This window comes from Tiliqua scincoides, chromosome 7 (genome assembly GCF_035046505.1).
Source record: "Tiliqua scincoides isolate rTilSci1 chromosome 7, rTilSci1.hap2, whole genome shotgun sequence".
Lineage (NCBI taxonomy): Eukaryota > Metazoa > Chordata > Lepidosauria > Squamata > Scincidae > Tiliqua > Tiliqua scincoides.
The window spans coordinates 79797509-79815830 of NC_089827.1; the positions used below are offsets into that span (position 1 = coordinate 79797509).

At 45.2% G+C, this 18322-nt stretch overlaps 1 protein-coding gene across 1 annotated transcript; it reads left to right on the top strand.

The window, feature by feature from the left end:
- Positions 1-864: 864 nt before the first annotated feature.
- On the top strand, positions 865-17805 carry YEATS4 (YEATS domain containing 4). Its single transcript, XM_066634377.1, has 7 exons — positions 865-1077; positions 7756-7875; positions 13094-13160; positions 13240-13334; positions 15798-15890; positions 15966-16053; positions 16785-17805. The coding sequence occupies exons 1-7, from the start codon at positions 1027-1029 to the stop codon at positions 16952-16954; spliced, it is 684 nt and encodes a 227-aa protein (XP_066490474.1). The 5' UTR covers positions 865-1026; the 3' UTR covers positions 16955-17805.
- Positions 17806-18322: the final 517 nt, after the last annotated feature.

Below are 18322 nucleotides of genomic sequence, written 5' to 3' on the forward strand. Positions count from 1 at the left end.
CCTCTAGCTATGGCACTGCCTAAGCCCCAGTGGGCAGAATGGAACTTCTGAGGAAACCTGCACAGGAGGCTACAGCTGTCTGCCACACAACAGCAGGTGGCAAGGGGTGTGTGTGCTTCTGTGTGCTGGCTTTGTGGGTCTCTGACTCCTTGAAGGCTGCAATCCTGTACACATTTTCCAGGGAGTAAGCCCCACTGACACAACAGTATTTACTTCTGAGTAGATATGCATAGGATTGGGCTGCAAGGCTGCAATCCTATGCACAATTTCTTGAGAGTAAGTAGATAGGATTTATAAGAGTTGTAAGGCTGCCCCCTGCGAGGGCTCCTAGTGAGCCCAAGTCTGTGCAAGCCTACTCAGATGGAAGTCCCATTCTAGTCAATGGGGTTTGCTCCTAGATAAGAGTGGCCAGGATGGCAGCCTCAGAGCCCCATCTATGCAGGTCTACTCAGAAGTAAGCCCCATTCTAGTCAGTGGGGCTTGCTCCCAGGTAAGGGTGGCCAGGATGTTAGACTCAACGCTCCATCTATGCAGGTCTACTCAGAAGTAAGCCCCATTCTAGTCAGTGGGGCTTACTCCCAAGGAAGTGTGCTTAGGATGGCAACCCCAGTGTCCCACCCTAAGCGTGCCTACTCAGAAGTAAGTTCCATTGTATCCAATGAAGCCTGCTCCGAGGTAAGTGGGGCTAGGATGGCAGAGCACACAGGTTTCCCCCCCTGGAACTGTCGAAGCGAGGGACAGTTTCCAGCGCCCACATTCACGGAGGACCTTCCCGCAGAGAACGCCGCGTGACGACACTCCGCCCGCTGAGGGGGCGGGACCGAGGCGCGAGCGCGGCCAATTGCCTCCGTCCCCGTACCGGAAGGCGTTGCACGCAGCGCGGCAGGGCCCGGGGGGAGGGGCTCCTGCGGGAAGACGGCGCTGCTCTTCTCTCAGCCGGCGCCTCTGAGGGCGGGCGAGCAGATGGGGGAGGCGCGGCCGTAGCGCGGTGCGCTGCTCCAGGAGCCTCCACGCTGCTGCTGCAATATGTTCAAGAGAATGGCTGAGTTCGGGCCTGACTCCGGGGGCAGAGTGAAGGTGGGGCGCGCACGGAGGGGCAGGGCGCATGCGTGGGTCGGAGGCGCGCTCGGCCCCGCCCATCCATAACGATCTCTGACGGAGCGCGCAGAGCGAGGGGCACAGCGCATGCGCGGGGTGCGAGCTTCCCAAACCGTCGGCCCAACGGTCGTTTTGAGTGACGCCGAGGGCGAGGAGGTCCCAGCCACGCTACCCTGGGAGGGGACTCACTGCTGGGTAGACCTGGGGGGTGGAGCTCAGAGGCTGCCCCCCTGTCGACACCTGCCTGGGAGTAAGCACCATTTAGCACAATGGGCTTACGTCTGAGTAGAGAGGCGTAGGATGGGGTACTGAAGATGCCACTCTATCCACACTTTCCTGGGAGTAAGGCTCATTAGACACAATGGGACTTCTGAGTCGATGTGCCTAGGAGGGGCCTCTATCTGCACACAATAAGAACATAAGAACAGCCCCACTGGATCAGGCCAGAGGCCCATCTAGTCCAGCTTCCTGTATCTCACAGCGGCCCACCAAATGCCCCAGGGAGCACACCAGATAACAAGAGACCTGCAAGGCCTCCTGGGAATTGTAGTTAAGAACATAAGAACAGCCCCGCTGGATCAGGCCATAGGCCCATCTAGTCCAGCTTCCTGTATCTCACAGCGGCCCACCAAATGCCCCAGGGAGCACTCCAGATAACAAGAGACCTGCAAGGCCTCCTGGGAATTGTAGTTAAGAACATAAGAACAGCCCCACTGGATCAGGCCACAGGCCCATCTAGTCCAGCTTCCTGTATCTCACAGTTGCCCACCAAATGCCCCGGGGAGCACACCAGATAACAAGAGACCTGCAAGGCCTCCTGGGAATTGTAGTTAAGAACATAAGAACAGCCCCGCTGGATCAGGCCATAGGCCCATCTAGTCCAGCTTCCTGTATCTCACAGCGGCCCACCAAATGCCCCAGGGAGCACACCAGATAACAAGAGACCTGCAAGGCCTCCTGGGAATTGTAGTTTAAGAACATAAGAACAGCCCCGCTGGATCAGGCCATAGGCCCACCTAGTCCAGCTTCCTGTATCTCACAGCGGCCGACCAAATGCCCCAGGGAGCACACCAGATAACAAGAGACCTGCAAGGCCTCCTGGGAATTGTAGTTAAGAACATAAGAACAGCCCCGCTGGATCAGGCCACAGGCCCATCTAGTCCAGCTTCCTGTATCTCACAGCGGCCCACCAAATGCCCCAGGGAGCACACCAGATAACAAGAGACCTGCAAGGCCTCCTGGGAATTGTAGTGAAGAACATAAGAACAGCCCCACTGGATCAGGCCACAGGCCCATCTAGTCCAGCTTCCTGTATCTCACAGCGGCCCACCAAATGCCCCAGGGAGCACACCAGATAACAAGAGACCTGCAAGGCCTCCTGGGAATTGTAGTGAAGAACATAAGAACAGCCCCACTGGATCAGGCCACAGGCCCATCTAGTCCAGCTTCCTGTATCTCACAGCGGCCCACCAAATGCCCCAGGGAGCACCCCAGATAACAAGAGACCTGCAAGGCCTCCTGGGAATTGTAGTTTAAGAACATAAGAACAGCCCCGCTGGATCAGGCCATAGGCCCATCTAGTCCAGCTTCCTGTATCTCACAGCGGCCCACCAAATGCCCCAGGGAGCACACCAGATAACAAGAGACCTGCAAGGCCTCCTGGGAATTGTAGTGAAGAACATAAGAACAGCCCCACTGGATCAGGCCACAGGCCCATCTAGTCCAGCTTCCTGTATCTTACAGCGGCCCACCAAATGCCCCAGGGAGCACACCTGATAACAAGAGACCTGCAAGGCCTCCTGGGAATTGTAGTGAAGAACATAAGAACAGCCCCACTGGATCAGGCCATAGGCCCATCTAGTCCAGCTTCCTGTATCTTGCAGCGGCCCACCAAATGCCCCAGGGAGCACACCTGATAACAAGAGACCTGCAAGGCCTCCTGGGAATTGTAGTTAAGAACATAAGAACAGCCCCACTGGATCAGGCCACAGGCCCATCTAGTCCAGCTTCCTGTATCTCACAGTTGCCCACCAAATGCCCCAGGGAGCACCCCAGATAACAAGAAGGCCTGCAAGGCCTCCTGGGAATTGTAGTTAAGAACATAAGAACAGCCCCACTGGATCAGGCCATAGGCCCATCTAGTCCAGCTTCCTGTATCTCACAGCGGCCCACCAAATGCCCCAGGGAGCACACCAGATAACAAGAAGACCTGCAAGGCCTCCTGGGAATTGTAGTTAAGAACATAAGAACAGCCCCGCTGGATCAGGCCAGAGGCCCATCTAGTCCAGCTTCCTGTATCTCACAGCGGCCCACCAAATGCCCCAGGGAGCACACCAGATAACAAGAGACCTGCAAGGCTTCCTGGGAATTGTAGTTAAGAACATAAGAAAAGCCCCACTGGATCAGGCCATAGGCCCATCTAGTCCAGCTTCCTGTATCTCACAGCGGCCCACCAAATGCCCCAGGGAGCACACCAGATAACAAGAAGACCTGCAAGGCCTCCTGGGAATTGTAGTTAAGAACATAAGAACAGCCCCGCTGGATCAGGCCATAGGCCCATCTAGTCCAGCTTCCTGTATCTCACAGCGGCCCACCAAATGCCCCAGGGAGCATACCAGATAATAAGAGACCTGAAACCTGGTGCCTCCCTTGCATCTGACATAGCCCACTTCTAAAATCAGGAGGTTGCACATACACATCATGGCTTGTAACCCGTAATGGATTTTTCCTCTGGAAACTTGTCCAATCCCCTTTTAAAGGCGTCCAGGCCAGGTGCCATCCCCACATCCTGTGGCAAGGAGTTCCACAGACCAACCACATGCTGAGTAAATAAATATTTTCTTTTGTCTGTCCTAACTCTCCCAACACTCAATTTTAGTGGATGTCCCCTGGTTCTGGTGTTATGTGAGTGTAAAGAGCATCTCTCTATCCACTCTGTCCATCCCCTGCATAATTTTGTATGTCTCAATCATGTCCCCCCTCAGGCGCCTCTTTTCTAGGCTGAAGAGGCCCAAACCCCATAGCCTTTCCTCATAAGGAAGGTGCCCCAGCCCCGTAATCATCTTAGTTGCCCTCTTTTGCACCTTTTCCATTTCCACTATATCCTTTTTGAGATGCAGTGACCAGAACTGGACGCAATACTCCAGGCGTGGCCTTACCATCGATTTGTACAACGGCATTATAGCATTAACAGTTTTGTTCTCAATACCTTTTCTAATGATCCCAAGCATGGAATTGGCCTTCTTTACTGCCATCTTCTGGAGCTCCTCACAATCACTTCTGGTCTTCACCACTCTGAAAAGTTTGGTGTCGTCTGCAAACTTTGCAACCCCACTGCTCAACCCTGTCTCCAGGTCATTTATGAAGAGGTTGAAAAGCACCAGTCCCAGGACAGATCCTTGGGGCACACCGCTTTTCACCTCTCTCCATTGTGAGAATTGCCCATTGACACCCACTCTCTGCTTCCTGGCCTCCAACCAGTTCTCAATCCATGAGAGGACCTGTCCTCTAATTCCCTGACTGGAGTTTTTTTCAGTAGCCTTTAGAGAGGGACCGTGTCAAACGCCTTCTGAAAGTCCAGATATATAATGTCCACGGGTTCTCCCGTATCCACATGCCTGTTGACCTTTTCAAAGAATTCTATAAGGTTTGTGAGGCAAGACTTACCCTTACAGAAGCCATGCTGACTCTCCCTCAGCAAGGCCTGTTCGTCTATGTGTTTTGAGATCCTATCTTTGATGAGGCATTCCACCATCTTACCCGGTATGGATGTTAGGCTGACCGGCCTATAGTTTCCCGGGTCCCCCCTCTTTCCCTTTTTAAAAATAGGCGTGACATTTGCTGTCCTCCAATCTTCTGGCACCGTGGCCGTTTTGAGGGACAAGTTGCATACCTTAGTCAAGAGATCTGCAACTTCATTCTTCAATTCCTTAATAACTCTTGGGTGGATGCCATCAGGGCCCGGTGACTTATTGATCTTTAATTTATCAATGAGGTCTGAAACATCTTCTCTTTTAACCTCTATCTGACTTAACTCCTCGGTTAGGAGGGGCCGTTCGGGCAGCCTGAGGTCTTCTGCCTGAAGACAGATGCAAAGAACCCATTTAATTTCTCTGCCATCTCTAAGTCTCCTTTTATCTCCCCTTTCCCTCCCTCACCTTCCAGAGGGCCAGTGGCTTCTCTGGTGGGTTTCCTGCTTCTAACATATTTGAAGAAGCTTTTATTATTCCCCTTAATGTTGCTGGCCATGCGTTCCTCATAGTCTCTCTTGGGCTCCCGTATCACCTTCTTACATTTTTTTTTTGGCCACATTTTATGTTCCTTTTTATTCATGTGAATAAAAGTGATTACAATTGTGACTACAACAGTTGTGGTGGGAAAGAAATGGGTGTGGATGGGCAGACACCATCTTAGAACATTCTGGAACGTGCCATTACTTTTTCCTGTCAGTGAAGGAGGCGCCTGAGGGGGACATGATTGAAACATACAAAATTATGCACAGGAAGCACAGAGTGGTTAGAGAGATGCTCTTTTTCCTCTAACACAGGGGTATCCAAACTTTCTGGCAGGAAGCCCACATCATCTCTCTGACACTGTGTTGGGGGCCAGGAAAAAAAGGAATTAATTTACATTTCCAATTTGAATAAATTTACATAAATGGATATATTAGAGATGGAGCTTATATGAATGAATGAAGGTCTTGTGATAGCTCAAGGCCACACTAGACGCTGTTCCAGAACTACCATTCAGAGCGCGATACCATAGTCTTTCGAGACTGAAGGTTGCCAACAATAATAAAAGGCCTTGCACAAAGTAAGGCTAGCCTTTCCTTCGCTGCTGCTGCAGCATCATAAACATGAAACAGCAAGTAGTGGCGGGAGCCCTTGTCCTACAGCTTACACAAGAGGTAGAACAGTTGACTGAGAGCAGTTGCATCAGGCTAGAGCGGGCACCAGCAAGTCTCTGGAGGGCCAGAGGCTCATTGGAGACTGGGGGCTCCCTGAGGGCCAGATTGGGAGTCCTCAAGGGCCTCAAGTGGCCCTAGGACCGGCACACAACACCGGAGCCTGTGAACATCCTCTCAAATTGAAAGAAAATATCCAGTATGAAATTAGTCTTGCCACAGGATGTGGTGATGGCATCTGACCTGGACGCTTTTCAAAGGGGGCTGGACAGATTTCTGGAGAAAAAGTCCATCACAGGTTACAAGCTGTGATGGGTATGTACAACCTCCTGATTTTAGCAGTAGGCTACTCGTGCCAGATGCAGCAGGATACAGATCTCTAGTTGTCTTGTGTGCTCCCTGAAGCATCTGGTGGGCCACTGTGAGATGCAGAAAGTTGGACTAGTTCCTTTGGCCTGATCCAGCAGGGCTTTTCTTATGTTCTTATATTCAGGTGACAAGGGAGTGGCACAAGGATGCAGTTCTCTTGTTATATATACTTCCTGAGACATCTGATGGGCCACTGTGAGATACAGGTAGCTGGACGAGATGGTTCTTGGCCTGATCTTGCGGGGTGGTTCTTGTGTATGTCAAGAGGAGACTTAGACAAAAGTTCTTGTTCCATGATGAAGCTCAAGGCAGCATAGATGGGTTTGCAGATGATCTTTCATTCAGGCATTGATCCAAACCTGCTTAGCAATAATATGATGTTTGTTTCAGAACTGGCAAAAAGATTTTTGCCCCCAAGAGTTTTCCTCAGTGTATTTAAAGTGTAGCTCTAAAGTTGAAAGTTTCTAAAGCCTATTTTGAAAAAATGAAGAAAATTAAATGGACACTTGCATCTAGCCCTGGCTTAAGCAATTACAAAGGAATTTTTTTAAACATCTAGACGTTTAGCTATTTGTTTGTGAAAGCCAAATGAATGGGTTCTGCAGGGAAAAACTTTTAAAAAAAGAAAACCCACATATGCCACACATAACTGATGCTGTAATTGTAGACCTTGAATAAATGAGATCTTTCATGTATGCCTAGAACAGTGGTTCCCAAACTGTGAGTCAGGACCAACTGGTGGGTCTCCAAAGGATGATGGAAAGATCAGATAACTAATTGCCTCAAGCCCTGAGGCTATTCAAAAATAACCCTGCAAAGAGCTTAGCTCCTGCAGTTAGCAAGCATGTGTACATATGTTTGAGGGTCTTTTTTCTGGTTATTATTCCTTATAAATAAATACAGTATTATTTCTTTCTAAATCCCCCTCTTTTTAAAACCTGTTAAACCTAGGTGTTTCCTGATATTGTTCTGTTTTAAAAAGTGGGTCCTGGTTCTAAAAAGTTTGGAAACCACTGGCCTAGAATATTTAGGTTTTCAAAGCTAGTGCTTGTTTTGTAAGTGTGTCTGCTTTTCTCCTTTTATTTCAGTGTACACCTATTTTTTTCTACATGCAAAGGAAAAGTGCATATTTCCCAGGCCTTACACTTGATTGTTAGTAGTGAAGGAACACATTGCTTTGACAAAGGTTGACGAGTGTTGAAAAAAGTGGTATAAAAATCTTTTTAATAAATATTCTGTCTAAACGAGAATATTTTTATTAGTATATCATGAGAGAGAATTATGACTATTTCAATTTGAATATTGGACAGCTTACTCAACTTTAAAAGCAGTTCAGTTTTTATGGTAACAAATTTTGTAAATTGATTATGTCTTTATGTTTGAAGGGTGTTACTATTGTGAAACCTATAGTTTATGGGAATGTTGCTCGCTATTTTGGAAAGAAACGAGAAGAAGATGGACACACACATCAGTGGACAGTTTATGTCAAACCTTACAGAAATGAGGTAGGCAATAAGTAGATTTAAGTTATAGCTGTTTTCTATTCGGTCATGAATCTTAGAACATTTTATAGCGTTGTTTCAATATCCAACTAGTCAATGTATGCTTGTTGTTTCCAAGACCGAAATGGTGACTGCATAGAAAAAGGTATAGAGAGAACCTGGAAAACGTTAAGAATAGACTAATTGAAATGCCACTTTCTGTGAAGTACCCATATGTGTAATGCACTGCACTTTCTGATAAACATACTTAGTGTTGGGTACTTGTTTCATAAGAACATAAGAACATAAGAACAGCCCCACTGGATCAGGCCATAGGCCCATCTAGTCCAGCTTATTGTATCTCACAGCGGCCCACCAAATGCCCCAGGGAGCACACCAGATAACAAGAGACCTCATCCTGGTGCTCTCCCCTACATCTGGCATTCTGACTTAACCCATTCCTAAAATCAGGAGGTTGCGCATACACATCATGGCTTGTACCCCATAATGGATTTTTCCTCCAGAAACTCGTCCAATCCCCTTTTAAAGGCGTCTAGGCTAGACGCCAGCACCACATCCTGTGGCAAGGAGTTCCACAGACCGACCACACGCTGAGTAAAGAAATATTTTCTTTTGTCTGTCCTAACCCGCCCAACACTCAATTTTAGTGGATGTCCCCTGGTTCTGGTATTATGTGAGAGTGTAAAGAGCATCTCCCTATCCACTCTGTCCATCCCCTGCATAATTTTGTATGTCTCAATCATGTCCCCCCTCAAGCGTCTCTTTTCTAGGCTGAAGAGGCCCAAACGCCGTAGCCTTTCCTCATAAGGAAGGTGCCCCAGCCCCGTAATCATCTTAGTCGCTCTCTTTTGCACCTTTTCCATTTCCACTATGTCTTTTTTGAGATGCGGCGACCAGAACTGGACACAATACTCCAGGTGTGGCCTTACCATCGATTTGTACAACGGCATTATAATACTAACCGTTTTGTTCTCAATACCCTTCCTAATGATCCCAAGCATAGAATTGGCCTTCTTCACTGCCACCGCACATTGGGTCGACACTTTCATCGACCTGTCCACCACCACCCCAAGATCTCTCTCCCGATCTGTCACAGACAGCTCAGAACCCATCAGCTTATATCTAAAGTTTTGATTTTTTTGCCCCAATGTGCATGACTTTACACTTACTGACATTGAAGCGCATCTGCCATTTTGCTGCCCATTCTGCCAGTCTGGAGAGATCCTTCTGGAGCTCCTCACAATCACTTCTGGTTTTTACCACTCAGAAAAGTTTGGTGTCGTCTGCAAACTTAGCCACTTCACTGCTCAACCCTGTCTCCAGGTCATTTATGAAGAGGTTGAAAAGCACCGGTCCCAGGACAGATCCTTGGGGCACACCGCTTTTCACCTCTCTCCATTGTGAAAATTGCCCATTGACACCCACTCTCTGCTTCCTGGCCTCCAACCAGTTCTCAATCCACGAGAGGACCTGTCCTCTAATTCCCTGACTGTGGAGTTTTTTCAGTAGCCTTTGGTGAGGGACCGTGTCAAACGCCTTCTGAAAGTCCAGATATATAATGTCCACGGGTTCTCCCGCATCCACATGCCTGTTGACCTTTTCAAAGAATTCTATAAGGTTCGTGAGGCAAGACTTACCCTTACAGAAGCCATGCTGACTCTCCCTCAGCAAGGCCTGTTTGTCTATGTGTTTTGAGATCCTATCTTTGATGAGGCATTCCACCATCTTACCCGGTATGGATGTTAGGCTGACCGGCCTATAGTTTCCTGGGTCCCCCCTCTTTCCCTTTTTAAAAATAGGCGTGACATTTGCTATCCTCCAATCTTCTGGCACCGTGGCCGTTTTGAGGGACAAGTTGCATACCTTAGTCAAGAGATCTGCAACTTCATTCTTCAATTCCTTAATAACCCTTGGGTGGATGCCATCAGGGCCCGGTGACTTATTGATCTTTAATTTATCAATGAGGTCTGAAACATTTTCTCTTTTAACCTCTATCTGACTTAACTCCTCGGTTAGGAGGGGCCGTTCGGGCAGCGGTATCTGCCCGAGGTCTTCTGCCGTGAAGACAGATGCAAAGAACTCATTTAATTTCTCTGCCATCTCTAAGTCTCCTTTTATCTCCCCTTTCCCTCCCTCACCATCCAGAGGGCCAACCGCTTCTCTGGCGGGTTTCCTGCTTCTAACATATTTGAAGAAGCTTTTATTATTCCCCTTAATGTTGCTGGCCATGCGTTCCTCATAGTCTCGCTTGGCCTCCCCTATCACCTTCTTACATTTCTTTTGCCACAGTTTATGTTCCTTTTTATTCTCTTCATTAGGGCAAGTCTTCCATTTACGGAAGGAAGCTTCCTTGCCCTTCACAGCCTCTCTAACTTGGCTGGTTAGCCATGCGGGCACTCTCCTGGATTTAGTGGAACCCTTCTTACTTTGCGGTATACACATCTGCTGGGCCTCTATTACTGTTGTTTTAAGCAGCCTCCATGCACTCTGGAGAGATTGGACTCTTTTTACCCTCCCTTTCAACCTCCTTCTAACCAGCCTCCTCATTTGAGGGAAGTCCGCCCGTCGGAAGTCAAGGGTTTTTGTTAGAGATTTGCCTGGTATTCTTCCCCCAACGTGCACGTCAAAACGGATCGCAGCATGATCACTGTTCCCCAATGGCTCAGTAACGTTTACATCTCTAACCACGTCCTGCGTACCGCACAAAATTAAATCCAGAGTCACCTGTCCTCTGGTGGGCTCCGTGACTAGCTGATCTAAGCCACAGTCATTTAGCACGTCAAGAAATCCGGTTTCCTTATCGTGACCAGAACACAAATTGACCCAGTCAATATGAGGATAATTGAAGTCCCCCATGATTACAACCCTGTCCCTCCTTGTCACCTCCCTGATCTGTTTCCTCATTTCAAGGTCCCCATCAGATTTCTGGTCTGGAGGACGATAGCATGCCCCCAGTATTACATCGCTGCACAAGCCTGGTAATTTAACCCACAGAGATTCTACGGTGGAGTCGGACCCACCTTCAATCTCTACTTTGCTGGATTCTATCCCTTCCTTAACATAAAGGGCCACCCCACCTCCAGCACGCCCCTGCCTGTCCCTCCTGTAGAGTTTATAGCCCGGGATTGCGGTATCCCACTGATTCTCCGCATTCCACCAGGTTTCCGTTATGCCCACTATGTCAATATTTTCCCTTGTCACCAGACATTCCAGTTCTCCCACCTTTGCTCGTAGACTTCGGGCATTCGCATAAAAGCATTTATACACGGAATGCCCCAGGATGGGCTGCTTATTCGCTCCTTTGTCCCCACATCCTCTCATTGTGCCAAACCGTCTATCACATCCCATCACCCTACCTTTCCCAATTTCTTCTCCTACCCTGCCTTTGTCTTGTTGTTCTCTAACCTCCCCATCTTCATCCCATAGGGATGAGGAGTCCCGAACCGGATGCCCCTCGGCTCCTGTCGGCCTTCCCCCAGGGATCAGTTTAAAAGCTGCTTTGCCACCTTTTTAATGTTATGCGCCAGCAGTCTGGTTCCATTCTGGTTCAAATGGAGCCCGTCCCTCTTGTACAGGCCCCGCTTGTCCCAAAACGTTCCCCAGTGCCTAACGAATCTAAACCCCTCCTCCCTACACCACCGTCTCATCCACGCATTGAGACCCCTGATCTCCGCCTGCCTAGCTGGCCCTGCGCGTGGAACAGGTAGCACTTCCGAGAACGCTACCTTTGAGGTCCTGGCTTTCAGCTTCCTGCCTAAAAGCCTAAATTTGGCCTCCAGGACCTCCCAGCTACACTTGCCCACGTCGTTGGTGCCGACATGCACCACAGCCGCTACCTCTCCCCCAGCACTGTCTACTAGCCTGTCTAGACGAGAAGTGATGTCCGCAACCTTCACACCAGGCAGGCAAACAAATGTTTCAGAAAGCAAACAAATGTTTAATCAGAAGTAAATCCCATTGAGTTCAATAGGACTTGTTTAAATGTGTTCAGGGTTGTAGCATTGGAGAAAAATTGAATTAGAGGTTACACAAATGTTGCAAGAGGTAGGCAGCTTAAAACTACTACTATAAACCAGAGGTGGCCAGCCCAAGGCACGAGTGCCACTAGTAGCACACGGACACTTTCTGAGTGGTACAAAGTCACCATATAGTTTTGAAATAATAACAAAGAAAGCGCCACTACAGTTTGCTTGACTGCTATTCCTTACAAAGCACACCCCCAGGTTTCTGATGCAGCAGTGGAAGCACTTAGGGTGGCCAAGCCAACTCTGCTTGATTTGGAAAACAGGGAGAAAGGCAGGAAAAGAATAATGAACAGGTGAAAAAGCCAATAGGGTGGATGTTAGTGAGCTTTATTTTGCTAACTGGCAGGTCATTCACTTACGCAAGAAGGCCAGATTGGTGGAGCACTGAAGAGGCAAGGGGTGGGCTGTAGAAGGTAGCAGGGGCAAAGAGGGGCAGCACAAAAATGGCTGATGAGATCAGCAAAGCCCAGGTGGCCCAGCCAGGCAGAGATACCATCTTTGGTAAAATTATCCGCAGAGATCCCAGCTAAGATCATTTTTAGGACAAGAAGGTGGGCAGACTGAGGGCTGCTGGACTGTGCAGAAGCATAATGAACGCACCTTATATGGACCTTAGAACAAGTCCTGCTGGGCCAAACTAAAGGTCCATGCAGACCACCTTTCATGTCATAAGAGCATAAGAACAGCCCCGCTGGATCAGGCCATAGGCCCATCTAGTTCAGCTTCCTATATCTCACAGTGGCCCACCAAATGTCTCAAGGAGCACACAAGACAACAAGAGACCCACGTTCTGGTACCATCCCTTACATCTGGCATTCTGAATTAACCCATTTGTAAAATCAGGAGGTTGCACATATATCAGCAGGTCTTATCAGCAGTTAGCCAGGTTTCTCTGTAAAATCCAAAATGGGGAACAGCACTCCTGTGTTTCTTGCTCTGTACCTTCTGGCACTTGGAGATATACTGCAGTTGAACTTGGAGGCTCTATTTAGCTATTGTGGTAATCGCTAAAAGGGCTGTTGAGTGGCATGTTTAAGATTCTCTACATAAAAAGTGGCACATGGCATGCTATGGGTTGGCCACCCCTGCTCTAAACAAATCTCTGCTAGATCATCGAGTGAGGTGACTAGAACAAAATGAAATCATGTAAAGGATTTTAAGAAACAGTAAGTAATTGATGGCTATATTTCTTCTAGGATATGTCCGCTTACGTAAAGAAAATCCAGTTTAAGTTGCATGAAAGCTATGGTAACCCACTAAGAGGTACGTTTTTAAATGTATAGATGCAACATTTTTGTTTTCAAAGATGATGTGGTTTACACATGCTTTTCTTCTATTTTAGTTGTAACTAAACCACCATATGAAATAACTGAAACAGGCTGGGGTGAATTTGAAATCATTATCAAGATATTTTTTATTGATCCTAATGAAAGACCTGTGAGTATTCCTTCCAGCATGAGCAAAGTCCTGTATTTCATCTCTGTATATTTCTAAAATCCCCACCCCTCACAAACAGGATTATAACCAAAATAGGACCACCCACAAAGGTGGAGGTTTCTAGATGCTTACTGAATTCTACAGGTTTGCAGGTACTGGGAAACTTAAAAAAAATAACTAAGAACACCCCAAGAAGGGCAAAAACGTCCCTCTGATGTTTTGCTTCTTGGACAGTCGTAAGGCAGTGGTTCTCACATATTTAGCACCGGGACCCACCGGTACAGAATGAGAATCTGTCAGCACCCACCGGAAGTGAAATCATCAAGCAGGAAAAGTTTTAACTATCCTAGGCTGCAATTCTACCCATACTTACCCAGGAGTAAGTTTCCTTTACTATCATTGTTAAAAGAATATACATAGTCGTTTGTTAAAAGTGCAGGTCTATAGCATTTCCCCCAATGCAGTCACATATTAAAAATAAAATATTTAAATGAATGGGGACCCACCTGAAATTGTCTCGTGACCCATCTAGTGGGTCCTGACCCACAGTTTGAGAAACACTGGTCTGAGGGTTAACAAAGAAGAATCTGGTTTCCCAGAGAGGTTTCATAGTGTATTGGAACACTTGCTGCCCAGAAATGAGGTAGTGTGAGGCAAGAAGAGGGCTTTTCTATTCAATTTGAGTATGCAGTGGATTTGAAATGCACTGGTAAGCTTACTGGAGTTGTAAGAGGAGCTTGGAAACAGAGCAAAGAGCCAGGAAGTTTAGAAACACCATGCGTGCTGCAGCCTAACAGTTCATCCAGGCCTGAAGTAAGCCCCATGGAGTCCAATGCAATTTACTCCAAGGGAGATGGAAAAGAACCTAAAACAGCCTGTTATAGACTATGTGCAGTATCCCCCAGGGGTTGCAGAATGTTAAGGTGGTACTTGGAGACAAACTAACTGCAGCATGTAGCAAGGGGGAGGAATGGACTGTTTGCGCTTTAACAGCTAGAGGTTAACAACGTAGGCTTGGGGAGATGGGACTATCTTTTTGTGGGACCCCCTTGTCTGATTCTACTGTGGAAGTCAAACTAGGAACATAGAAGCTGCTTTATCATAGTCACACCCATAATTCATCCAGCTCAATACTGTTTATGTTGATTGACAACTGATTTCCAACATTTCAGGCGGGGGTCTTTTCCCAGTCCTACATGAAGATGCTGGGTACTGAGCTGGAAACTGCCACTGAGCTGTGTTTCTTCCCAACTTAGAGCTCCTTCCCATCCTAGAGCATTCCTAGAGCCCTTTGGGAATAGGGAACTTGTGGTGGTTCAGTTTCTCATTTCTCACCGTTGTGGTTAGAGAGACTGAAAGCACAGTCCTAGGCATGTCTACTCAGAAGTATGTTACACCAAGTTCAATTGGACTTTTTCCCAGGAAAGTGTGCATAGGACTGCAGCCTGAACATGGCGAAATACTGCATTTTAAGCTGCTATAAAAGGCACAAAATGCCAGTGTGAGAGAGTCAGCATCCCTAACTTGTTTACTGGGCTCTGCCAATGTGTGCATGTTTATTTGATTTGAGTAGCATTCTAAATACTAATGTTTATATGGATTGCTTATATAGTCAATCCTAAAAACTTTCTTTCAAGTATATTTTCTTTTTCAAAGATGCAACCGTATTGAGAAAGACTACCATGGGTTTAGCCTTGACTGAAGAATATTCTAGTTAGTGCTTTTTGTTTGCACAGAGTAGGAGCACTGGGTGTTGAGAACATTTGTACATTGCATTTATACAGAAATATTATAGTATAGCCAATATGCTACAATAGTAGCCAATATGCTACTATTTTGTTGTTGTAAGTTTTTTAAATTAGTTGAATCGCTCTGCTAAACTTTCAGTCTGAATTTAGAAGCTGAAAAAATATGAAGAAGTGTGATGCCTAAAGGCAAGGTGGATATATGATAGGGGAAATGGTTGAAAATAGGACTGTGCTTGACTAAGCACCCTACAGAGACACAATGCTCATTACACACACAAAAAAGTGAGAGGTGTGTCCAGATAACCATAAAAATAACAAAATCTGTGCTACTTGGTATCAAATTGAATTTTGAAAGGCACAGAAACACACAGTTTCCAAAAATAGCAGTTGAAGAAAAATTTTGATGCTTTGGACTTATGGACTGATGCTGTGGCAACTATTTTGTAAGTTAAACTATTGCAGGTCTTAGAGGTGTCTTTACCAGAGGCTCTGTAGTATCTGATACAGAGATGGAAAATAATGGACAGTGGTATTGCACCTATATAAGTGGCCTGTAATCTACCAGCTAATTGGATTCATTAACTGCCCAGATTCAATAAACTGTTCAGTCTCTGAATACTTCTTTAGTATTACTTCTATAGTGCTGATTTGCAAAAAGTTAGAGGTACTCGGTTTCTATTATTGTACTTACTTAAACAGTTATTGTCTTTGACAGGTGACCCTGTATCATTTGCTAAAGCTGTTTCAGTCTGACAACAGTGCAATCTTGGGGAAGAAAACTGTAGTTTCAGAATTTTATGATGAGATGGTAAGGAAACAAAGTGTTACAAAGGAGCTGCTTATCCTGGCACAAACTATACACTGATTACCTTTTCTTCATTAGATTTTTCAGGATCCTACTGCTATGATGCAGCAATTGCTGACTACATCTCGTCAGTTGACGCTTGGTGCCTACAAGCATGAAACAGAGTGTAAGTGCCAAGTAACAAACATTCTACAGTTAGATGGGAATTTTGCATGGATAAGAACATGATCTTAATTACACTCGATTATAGGTCAGTCACTTTGTATGAAATTGTGCTTGTTATGAGAAATATACAATATATATAAAAGTGTTTGGGGGAATAAAGAATTTTAAAAAAACAGACATATCTAACTTGGCTGTTTCTTCCTTCACTGAATGTGGGATAATATAGTATTCTATATATTGATGGCAAGTTTACATAAAAGCTTTCCTTGAAATGATGATGATAAAGAGCTGAATGTACATTTTAAAAATGTGTGTGTGTATTTTAACTTATGCTTTTGTAATCTAAGGGCATAGTAAAAACTTGAGACTGGCTCTGCATCTCAATAATTTTGAACTACGTTATGAGGAAATTTATCTATAATGATAACACTTAAGTAGCATATGGCTGCTTCAGCCTAGAAAAAGTAAAAAGTCTTCATTGATTCCTGTTTCAGTCCCCTCAACATCAGTTAAGTTCTAGATGCTTAAGACATGTTTAAGCTGCAGCTAGATTTAAATGATTTTTTAGGAGTTATTTGGGGAATTCAGTTGCCAAACCTCTAGTTGATTTTACTGTTTAAGATTTTTTTTTTGAAAGGTGAATCAGGTGTTGCTCATTATCTCCTCTAACTCTTCAAGTGGTACTTGCGTAATAACAGCTTAGTATGCTGCATGTATCCTTTTTGCTTCCAGTTGCCAACGTTGAAGTAAAAACCAGGGAGAAGTTGGAAGCCGCGAAGAAGAAAACCAGTTTTGAGATTGCTGAACTTAAAGAGAGATTAAAAGCAAGTCGTGAAACTATAAACTGCTTGAAAAATGAAATCAGGAAACTTGAAGATGATGATCAGTCTAAAGATATATAACTGGAACTAGCTTTTAAAAAGACTAAAAATAACTTATTTGGGTCATGGGACAGATAATATATCCCTCAATTTGTAGAGGAAACTGCATATAAGTGAGTTTGAGGGGATTTCCTTTTGTACATGCAGTACCAAATGTTTTAAAACTTTGGTAAAATGTTTTTTAAAATATTTTCATAGTTAAAGATGTTTTCCCATCTTTTAAATGGTGTAGTTTGTGAAATTAGATTTTTTAAAATTTCCTTTGAAGTACAATGTAGTATGTAACAAATTTGTTTTATGCTGGATGTTTTCCCATCTTTTAAATGGTGTAGTTTGCACTTGCTCCCAGTGTGGAAGGGATTGTCACTCCCGAATCGGCCTTTTCAGCCACACTAGACGCTGTCCCAGAACCACCTTTCAGAGCGCGATACCATAGTCTTTCGAGACTGAAGGTTGCCAACTAACTAACTAGTTTGTGAAATTAGATTTTTTAAAATTTCCTTTGAAGTACAATGTAGTATGTAACAAATTTGTTTTATGCTGGAGGTTACTGAGTCTTATATGAACTCTTATCCATCACATAATTGAGTTTAAATGTTTAATAAAATGAATATTTGTTAACTTCATGAGATGAACATCCATTGATCTGGACAGGAGGAGGAAAATCTTTTGGCATCTGCAGTTGAAGTAGGTCTGTTGTGACTTGTGTTGTGACTTGTCTGAAATACCAGAATAATCTAATAATGCTGCTGCTGGAAATCACGGCTTCATTTTACATATGTATATCTGACAGATGGTAAAACTCATGGTTCTTGTCCCAGTGCGGATTAGAGATACTTTGGATTCCACAAATAAAACTACTAGATGGTAAACTTCTAGCTTGTGCTTTCATGTTGTGTTGCTTATGTGTCTTTTTTATATATTTAAATAGTTTTCTCCAGTACTAAACAGCATACAGTTGTGTAGAAGCAATAAAATTTTTATTGCAGGTTTCAAATGCAATATATTTATAAAGTCAGCTGGCAACGCAGAATTTAATTTGAATTTAGTACAGTACCTAAAAACAGCTATAATGCCTGTCTTCTGTGAAGCATGAGGAATATTAGCAAGTTCCTAATGTTCTTTACATTGTGAAAAAGATTGCTTTGCATGGATAGGAACAAGGTAGAGATCATTCTATATGTGAATCCTAGACCAATTTCCAGGAGATAACCTAGTGCCTGCCGATTGCTGTTCAAGTATTACACAGAATGTTTTATCAGTGAAACTTCGTCTTACCCAGCAAGGGTATACTCTCAAGATCACAACAAAAATTATGTCTTATCATAAAACTAGTAATGGGAGAATTCAGGGTTAAGTTATAATGGCCACGGCATGTTATATTTGTGA